The 9,103-nt window shown below is 39.6% G+C and overlaps 1 protein-coding gene across 1 annotated transcript; it reads left to right on the top strand.

The window, feature by feature from the left end:
- The first annotated feature begins 382 nt into the window (after positions 1–382).
- CXCL10 (C-X-C motif chemokine ligand 10) lies at positions 383–2,778 on the top strand. The gene is made up of 4 exons (XM_049885981.1): positions 383–520; positions 1,087–1,213; positions 1,447–1,536; positions 1,978–2,778. Exons 1-4 carry the CDS (start codon positions 460–462, stop codon positions 2,012–2,014), a joined length of 315 nt encoding a protein of 104 aa, XP_049741938.1. The 5' UTR covers positions 383–459; the 3' UTR covers positions 2,015–2,778.
- The last annotated feature ends 6,325 nt before the right edge of the window (positions 2,779–9,103 follow it).

A 9,103-nucleotide genomic window follows, 5' to 3' on the forward strand; every position in this document is an offset into this window, starting at 1 on the left:
ACGTTAAGGCCTGTGCATTTAAAACCTGTATTTAGGACTCTGACTTCAGGATTAAGTTGATATTTTTATTTTGGAGGGGGTGAAAGATGAGAATCATAGTTCCATTTTTTAAGAAAAAATCATTTCTATATACAATAAAGATGTTTTCAAGAAATAGTTCATGTTTTGGAAAGTGAAACCTAATTTACTCCCACAGAAAAAAAGGGGGTGGAGGGAAATTCCATAACTAGGAAGTCACAATAAATATAAACGATACCTTCAATTATGCAACGTGGGACTTCCCCAAGGATCAGACAGAAGATTCTGCTGAGTCAACTGTAACACTATCCAATCAGAGTTAGGGAGGGAAAGTGCCGCTGCAGATAAATGCTCTGTCCCAGCCCCACGTTTTCCGAGACACTCCTCAGCTGTGTGCCCACATTCCGAGCCTGCCACAGAGGGACCTCCAGTCTCAGCACCATGGACCAACGTGCCATTCTTCTTCTCTGCCTTATCTTTCTGACTCTGAGTGGGACTCAAGGTAAGGAACATCAAGAGATATTTAATTTGTAAAGTCCGAAATAGGACTGGGTATAAATTCTATAAATACAGAAACAGCGTATTTGCAAGTTTCATAGTCTGCCTATAAACGAGAGGTAAATGAGCAGAGATCCCCTCTGGCCACATAGTTTATATGAATGGCTGAAGTCAGAGAAGCAAGTAGAATAAAAGAAAGAAGGAAGAAGAGAGGCAAAGCAGAAGGGGAAAGGGAAAACGAAGTACAGAAAGAGAAAATTTGAGTTAATAAGAGAGGGAGTGAGACACAGGTTACTGCTTAGTTAACTCAGTTTAAATAACCACATGAATTGTGCTCAAGGATATGATTTTATACTGAACAAGTTACAATTTCATTCTCCCAGATAATAAATTGATTAGTCATTCAGAGCTGTGTTATAATGGGATATATTCTTTCTCAGATTAAGTGACTATGCAATGACATGGGGATATAAAAAAAATAGGTTCCAGTAAATACCTATACCCAGATTAAATACCTAAAATGAAACCCTGCGCTAACCTGCCCTGCTGTACCTGTCTCTTTTCCCACAGGAATACCTCTCTCTAGAACTACACGCTGTACCTGCATCAAAATTAGTAATCAACCTGTTAATCCGAAGTTCTTAGAAAAACTTGAAATGATTCCTGCAAGTCTATCTTGCCCTCATGTTGAGATCATGTGAGTAAAATCCCATCTTGTGATCACCTCTCTGGTTGTAATCATTATTAAGTATGTGATAATCTTAAAACATGAGTAAAGAGTTTGTGATGATTCAAAGACTTACATATATAGCAAGGGGAAAAAGCTAGACTCAAGCTCCTGACTTCAGAACTGTATATTCCATTCAACTGTATATGTTTTATTGGCCCAATCTTGTTTTAAATATTTCTCTCTCCTATTTACTTCTACAGTGTCACAATGAAAAAAAGTGGGGAGAAGAGATGTCTCAATCCAGAGTCTAAGAACGTCAAGAATATATTGAAAGCCATCAGAAAGGAAAGGTAGGTTTGCTGTTGCTTGCAGAAGAACTGCAATCTTGAGATGTTAGAAATATTTGCATTGGGTTTTGCTTTGGGATCCTTGGTTTAAATGTATTACCACCATGCCCTCCTCTACCTCATCTCCATAGCGAGGTGCCATCTTGTGTGGCATCTGAAGTTGTCCTGATTACCTGTCTAGAGATGTCAGTAGGTCACTTCAATCTTGAGACAGAGGTATAACTATCCAAGAAGAGCTTCCATATTTCCCCCCAAGCCTTCCCTGGCCTAAAAAAAGCAGTCCCTGGAATCCATAGGATGGCTGTGTACAACAGAAAAGCTCAACATGCCCTTTACCTGGGACCTTTTGGGTTGTATATGAACTCTGTATGTTCCAAAGCAGAACTCAGGCTGAAGCCAGAGTTGAGAGTATGACACTTCCACATCCTCTTTCTCTTCTTACAGGTCTACAATGTCTCCTCGGAAGCAGAGAGAAGCATGATAACTGTACTGCTGACAAGGATGGACCAGACAGAGGCTGCCTCTGCCATCACTTCCCTATGTAGGGTGTATGTCAAGCCCTAATTGTCCCTGGTTTACAGTTCTCTGAAAACGTGACCAACCATAGTCACCAGATAAGCTGCTACTTCCTACTGATGTATGTATGAAGATGGATGGTTCATCATCCTGAACTCTTTCAGTAATGACTCTGCTCTGGCATTATACTGTAAGCTATGCCGAGGTGCTACATTTTTTAGTGAATGTACCAAGTCCTAGCTCTTCTACCGACACTTTCTCACTTTCCTATCTTCTAAGGGTTATTTTTCAGTCTCTTGGCTTATCAGAGTTCTCAGAATCTCAAATAACAAAGAGGTATGCAATCAAAGCAATGATATAACCTGCTTCTTTCAGAAACTTAACTCCATGGACTTCTACTGCCATTCTCTCAGGGGTCACATTTTGACATTGGTTGTATACACACAATTCTAAATATATACAGGAAGCTAGAATTGTCTGGAAATGTATATGTAAATACTATTTAATGAAAAACTATACAAAACAGTAGAATTTTTAGATGTATATGTTTTTCATATTTTTTCAGTGTTTATGGACTAACTTGTATACTATGTACTACACATGAATGAATAGTGGGAAAAGTATGTGCTGGAAGGTTTTCAAATAAAAACGATGTGCTTGCCTGAGAATATTAAGAAAGATTATCTGACTGCTGAGAGGCCAAAACCATAATAAAGTAACTGTAACTAAGATGAAGTGTCTTGCGGTGATCTGACTGGGGCATTTATTTCATAAGAAGGTGAGATTAGAGAATCCATGGGCTAGAGTAAAATTTGGGATGGGTAGAAGACAAATGAGTTTGAGAATTATCACATATCTTCCAACAGTAGTCTCCTGAAAGGACCATCACATAGGAGTCTTACAGAACTAACGTGGCTTAACAAAGCATGGCCTGAGCTTCAGATCCCTACAGTCAACTTCCTCTGAGACATTTCCACATGGATATCCCACAGGAACTTTAAACTCCAAAATATTTTAAATTAATTCCCCTCTCCCCCACATCTATTTCTCCTTCTCTATTCTAATCCTAGTTAATAGCACCATCATTCCCTCAATTCCCCAGACCAGAAACCTGGAAGTAACTCTATACTCCTACCTCACCTCCCACATCCAATTAGTCACTAAGAATATATTTGCATACATTTACTTAACAAATAATTAGTATCTAGAATACATAAAGAAATCCTAAGAGCAACGGCATCACTAGGGCTGGTGTCACCCATTGCAGTAACCCCTGGTGTCACCCCTGCCATGGACCTCATCCCATACCAGACCATACAGAATCTTTAGTAATGTTTATTTCCAATTTTAGTCATAGAATAGTGTGTGATAAATACAGTTTTAAGTTGCTTAAATGTAGTATTTCTCAGATTATAAGAATACTTACAAAAAATTTTTTATGATTTTCATTGTACTTTAAGTGAAAGTTTACAAATCAAGTCAGTCTCTCACACAAAAACCCACATACACCTTGCTACACACTCCCAATTACTCTCCCCCAATGAGACAGCCCGCTCTCTCCCTCCACTCTCTCTTTTCGTGTCCATTTCGCCAGCTTCTAACCCCCTCCATCCTCTCATCTCCCCTCCAGGCAGGAGATGCCAACATAGTCTCAAGTGTCCACCTGATCCAAGAAGCTCACTCCTCACCAGCATCCCTCTCCAGCCCATTGTCCAGTCCAATCCATGTCTGAAGAGTTGGCTTTGGGAATGGTTCCTGTCCTGGGCCAACAGAAGGTCTGGGGGCCGTGACCATCGGGGTCCTTCTAGTCTCAGTCAGACCATTAAGTCTGGTCTTCTTACGAGAATTTGGGGTCTGCATCCCACTGCTCTCCTGCTCCCTTAGGGGTTCTCTGTTGTGTTCCCTGTCAGGGCAGTCATCAGTTGTAGCCAGGCACCATCTAGTTCTTCTGGTCTCAGGATGATGTAGTCTCTGGTTCATGTGGCCCTTTCTGTCTCTTGGGCTTGTAATTGCCTTGTGTCCTTGGTGTTCTCTTCATTCTCCTTTGATCCAGGTGGGTTGAGACCAATTGATGCATCTTAGATGGCTGCTTGCTAGCGTTTAAGACCCCAGACACCACTCTTCAAAGTGGGATGCAGAATGTTTTCTTAATAGATTTTATTATGCCAATTGACTTAGATGTCCCCTGAAGCCATGGTCCCCAGACCCCTGCCCCTGCTACGCTGGCCTTCGAAGCATTCAGTTTATTCAGGAAACTGCTTTTGGTTTAGTCCAACTGTGCTGACCTCGCCTGTATTGTGTGCTGTCTTTCCCTTCACCTACAGTAGTTCTTATCTACTATCTAATTAGTGAATGCCCCTCTCCGACCCTCCCTCCCTCCCCCCGCTTGTAGCCACAAAAGAATGTTTTCTTCTCAGTTTAAACTACTTCTCAAGTTCTTATAATAGTGGTCTTATGCAATATTTGTCCTTTTGCAACTGACTAATTTCACTCAGCATAATGCCTTCCAGGTTCCTCCATGTTATAAAATGTTTCACAGATTCCTCACTGTTCTTTATCAATGCATAGTATTCCATTGTGTGAATATACCATAATTATCCACTCATCCGTTGATGGGCACCTTGGTTGCTTCCATCTTTTTGCTATTATAAACAGTGCTGCAATAAACATGAGAGTGCATATATCTGTTCGTGTAATGGCTCTTATTTCTCTACGGTATATTCCAAGGAGTGGGATTGCTGGATCGTATGGTAGTTCTATTTCTAGCTTTTTAAGGAAGTGCCAAATCGATTTCCAAAGTGGTTGTACCATTAACAAAATTGTTTTGTTAAAACTTTCTGCATTGAATCACGACATTATTAGCTACAACAGTACTAGTAAATGAATTTTTTTCACCTTCTTTTCATTTAATTACTACTTCATTCTCAAAAAAGTTGACATAGGTTCACAAATACTAATTACCACAATATCGTAGCTAGAAGACCAGAAAATTTGATAAAATCAGTAACTATAAAAACTCTAGCAGCAACAAAAACAACGGTGCATGCCTGTAGCACATGTAGACGAAATCACATGATTCGAAGCATCATTGTAACTGGGTAATAATGACAGCTCTGACCGGAGTGCATTAGAAGGTTCAAAGAGTAAACTTGCATAGGGGTTTAACCTTGTAGGTGTGTTGACACATGTAAGCTGGGCTTATGAAAAGTGTTTTTGTTGTTTTAACTAACTACAGAGATATTTTTATAAAAAATAATAAATTTCTACAGAAACGCTGCATGAAAATTTTATAGACAGTCATTTTGGTGTCGCCCCCTCTGACAGCATCACGTGGTATGGTCCACACCATCCACGCACCCTTCTAGTGACGCTGCTACCTAGGAATCCCTGGGTGGTGCCAGTAGTTAAGTGTTCAACTACTAGCCAAAGTTTGTGGTTTGAACCCACCCAGAGGTAACTCAGAAGACAGGCCTGATTATCTGCTTCAGAAAGGTCACAGCCTCTGAAGAAAGGCCTGGCAATCTACTTCCAAAAAATCAGCCCCTGACAACCTTACAGAGCACAGTTCTACTTGACGCACATGGAGTCACTATGAGTTAGAATTGACTCATTCACAACTGGTGATAATGGTGGTTATTCAATGGAATATTAAAAAGCAGTGAAAGCAAAGGGAGTACAGCTATACACACCTAAACGAGTGAATCCCCAAAACTCCCAAAATATTATAAACTTAACACAATGAAAGTTTATTTCTTGCTCATACTAAGAGCTATGTAGCTTGATAGGGCCCCTCCTCTATCTGCTGACTCAGAAACATAGTCTCCTTCTATCTCAACCCAGAGTTACCACGACAGGAAAAGACAAGGACGGAAGTGGCATACCGACTTTAAATGCCCCAATCCAAAGTCCAATTATATCGTCCAGCATACATCACATTGCCATATCTAATCGCAATCGAGCTAGAAACTGTAGGGAAAGTGAACTTGTCTGTCACAAATAGAAACTTTAAAGAATGAGAATTTTTTAAAAAATAACTTAAGCCCAAAAACAATCTCATGCAGAATCTTAGGGATGTTAGATCAGAGGTGGAGAATTTCTTTTGTGGGGAGAGAGTTACCATGTTTGATACAAATAAAATTTGATGGGCATGGTGAACTGACTGACACACTCCTATTGGTGTATGGTCATGTTATAAGTCTCTGATACAGAACCTCTTTTTCTGGAAAAACATACAGTCCACAGTCATCAAAACGCACATTTTGATGACTGTGGACCCTATATTTTTCAAAATGCGCACCTTTATGACTGTAGACAGTGTATTTTTCCAGAAAAAGAGGTTCTCCATCACAGCCTCATAACATGACCATACTGCAATAGAACTGTATCCAGTTTTCTACAAAGAACATTTGTTACTCTTTAATCAGAAGGAGAAAACATTTCAGCAAAATGAAACAATTTTTCAAAGACCCTAGATTATAAATGTTATTTATTTTTAATTTTTATTGTGCTTTAAGTGAAAGTTTACAAATCAAGCCAGTCTCTCATACAAAAATTTATAGACACCTTGCTATATATACTGCTAGTTGCTCTCCCCCTAATGAGACAGCACATTCCTTCTCTCCACCCTCTATTTCGTATCCATTCAGCCAGCTTCTGACCCCCTCCTGCCTTCTCATCGCTCCTCCAGACAGGAATAAATGCTAATTTTAATGGCTGGATTTATGTTCTCAGTGGCCTTCTTGAAATTATTCATCTCTGAGAAAGATCTGAACTGAAAGCAGAGTTATACATGTACCAAAATTTCTTTGTCCATGTTGGGCTAAAACTTAACAACTTGTTTTAAAAATTGCTGAACTATTACTGTACATATCTCAGGTCCCCAGATAATAGTGTCTTTGTCATTAGTAATCTCCCTGTTTCCCTTTTTACCTTCTAAAGTCTACTTTCTACACAACTACCAGAGTGATGCTTTTAAAACGTATCACAGACTTTGGGTCTTCCAGCTCTCATCTTTCCCATAGCATCCCATCACACACTGAAACCCAAAAACCCTTCACCATAGACTATAAAGTTTTACATAAATCTCCCACCTCATTCCTACCATTCTTCCCCTCCATGTCTGTACTCCAGCCACACTGGCCTCCTGTTGCTTCTCAAATGCAGCAAATATATTATCATTTCCAAACCACGCTCCCTCACTTTATTCAGGTCTCTGCTCAAATGCCACCTTCTCATCCAGGGCTTTCCTCATGACTCTATTGAAAAGAGCACCATTTCCATCACTCCTGATCTCTTTACCCGAAAACCTGATCTCTGTATCCCCCTTTAATTTTGTTTATAGCTCTTTTCACTAGCTATAAAAAAAAAAAAATTACTATATTATATATTTATTTTATTCTCTATCCCAACAAGGTCAAAGTTCTATGGGGGAAGGGACTACAGCTGTCTTATTTACCACTATATCTCCAATACCTACAATAACACGAGGCAAACAGTAGTTGTTCAATAAAAGAATAAATACATCACTGACACTTGCCACACTAGAATCCTTTAGAAATTCATGTTCCCTCCAACTACAGGCCAACTTTCCAAAGACCTTAACTAGTTTTTAAATCTTAGAAGAAAGTAAACTCAGAAATAAGAGGAGGTGGTTAGTTTTTTTGAGTCACCAGAGAGGCACAGAAGGACTTAAGACTTTCTCCCATTACACTATCCAACATGCCTACTGGCGAATCATTTATTAGAACATGTGAGCACCTATGTGGGAAGAGAATTAAGGTTTTAAACAAGGGCTTTCAAAATTTATATGACTTTCCAAAAATAAAAATGTTTCAAAACCAAGTTTTATACTTCAACGGCAGCAAAAGCTGTTAAGAGAAGGGGAAATCCATACCCCCAGAGTTTCGCTCTAAGACACATTTCTTTTAAAATAAAAAATAACTTGTCTTATTTTCACTTCTGATAGAAGCAAACACGTTGTTTACATATTATAGAACATTTTCCCAGGACATTCAAATCTAATCAGAGCTGGAATAGCATGGCAAATTCATTTCTTAGGCTCAGATGCAAGAGAGAAACTCCCTTAGTTAACTTTGCAAAGGGAAAGAGGGAGAAAAGAAAAGGAAAAGTTAAAAAAAAAGAGATTTATCTGAACTTAAACCAGTTGCCATCAAGTTGACTCTGACTCATTATGACTGCATGTGTGTCAGTGTGTCAGAGTAGAACTGTGCTTCTTAGGGTTTTCAATGTCTATGACCTTTTTTTTTTTTTAATGACCTTTTGGAAGTGGATCACCAGGCCTTTCTTCCAAGGCGCCTATGAGTGAACTCGAACCTCCAATCTTTCTGTTAGTAGCAGAGTGCATTATGAACCACTGGCACTTCCACGGGATTCCTGTCTGAACTTTCTGTTGTTGTGGGCCATCAAGTCGATTCCGACTCATAGTGACCCTCTGTGATAGCGTAGAACTGTCCCATAGGGTTTCCTAGGTTGTAATCTTTATGGGAGCAAATCACCAATTCGTTTCTCCTGCAGAGCAGCTGGTGGGTTCGAATCACCAACCTTTTAGTTGGCAGCCAAGCACATTACCTGTTGGCACCATCCAGAGACTCCCCTCTGAACTTAAAAAAAAAAAAAATTGCCATCAAGTCGATTTCAACTTATAGCAACCCTATAGGACAGACTAGAACTGCCTCACGGAGTTTTCAAGGAGCAGCTGGTGAATTCAAACCGCTGACCTTTTGGTTAGCAGCTAAACTCTTAACCACTACACCATTAGGGCTCCTCTCTGAACTTACAGAGGGTTGAAGAGTCTTTGCAATGCCACCACCACCACAGCAGAAGAGTTTTATCTTGGGATGGATGGTTCTTGGGGCTCAATGACTTTCCTAAAATTACATGCAATATGTTGTATATATATACATATAGCCATAGCTTTTTATCAGAGTCTCACCAAATTCTATAATCTCAAAGAGGTTAAAAACCATGACAGTCTGTTCTAATTTTATCACAGTCATAGTTTCCAGGGCACTCACTTCAAGCCATAGGGACACCT

The sequence above is a fragment of the Elephas maximus genome, chromosome 5 (assembly GCF_024166365.1).
Source record: "Elephas maximus indicus isolate mEleMax1 chromosome 5, mEleMax1 primary haplotype, whole genome shotgun sequence".
In the NCBI taxonomy this organism is placed as follows: Eukaryota; Metazoa; Chordata; class Mammalia; order Proboscidea; family Elephantidae; genus Elephas; species Elephas maximus.

Excerpts from the sequence above, each read along its gene's own strand:
- CXCL10 (XM_049885981.1), top strand. The coding sequence starts at position 460 with ATGGACCAACGTGCCATTCTTCTTCTCTGCCTTATCTTTCTGACTCTG. Across the intron at positions 521-1,086 it reads GACTCTGAGTGGGACTCAAG|GAATACCTCTCTCTAGAACT; the intron begins GTAAGGAACATC and ends CTTTTCCCACAG. Across the intron at positions 1,214-1,446 it reads TGCCCTCATGTTGAGATCAT|TGTCACAATGAAAAAAAGTG; the intron begins GTGAGTAAAATC and ends TTACTTCTACAG.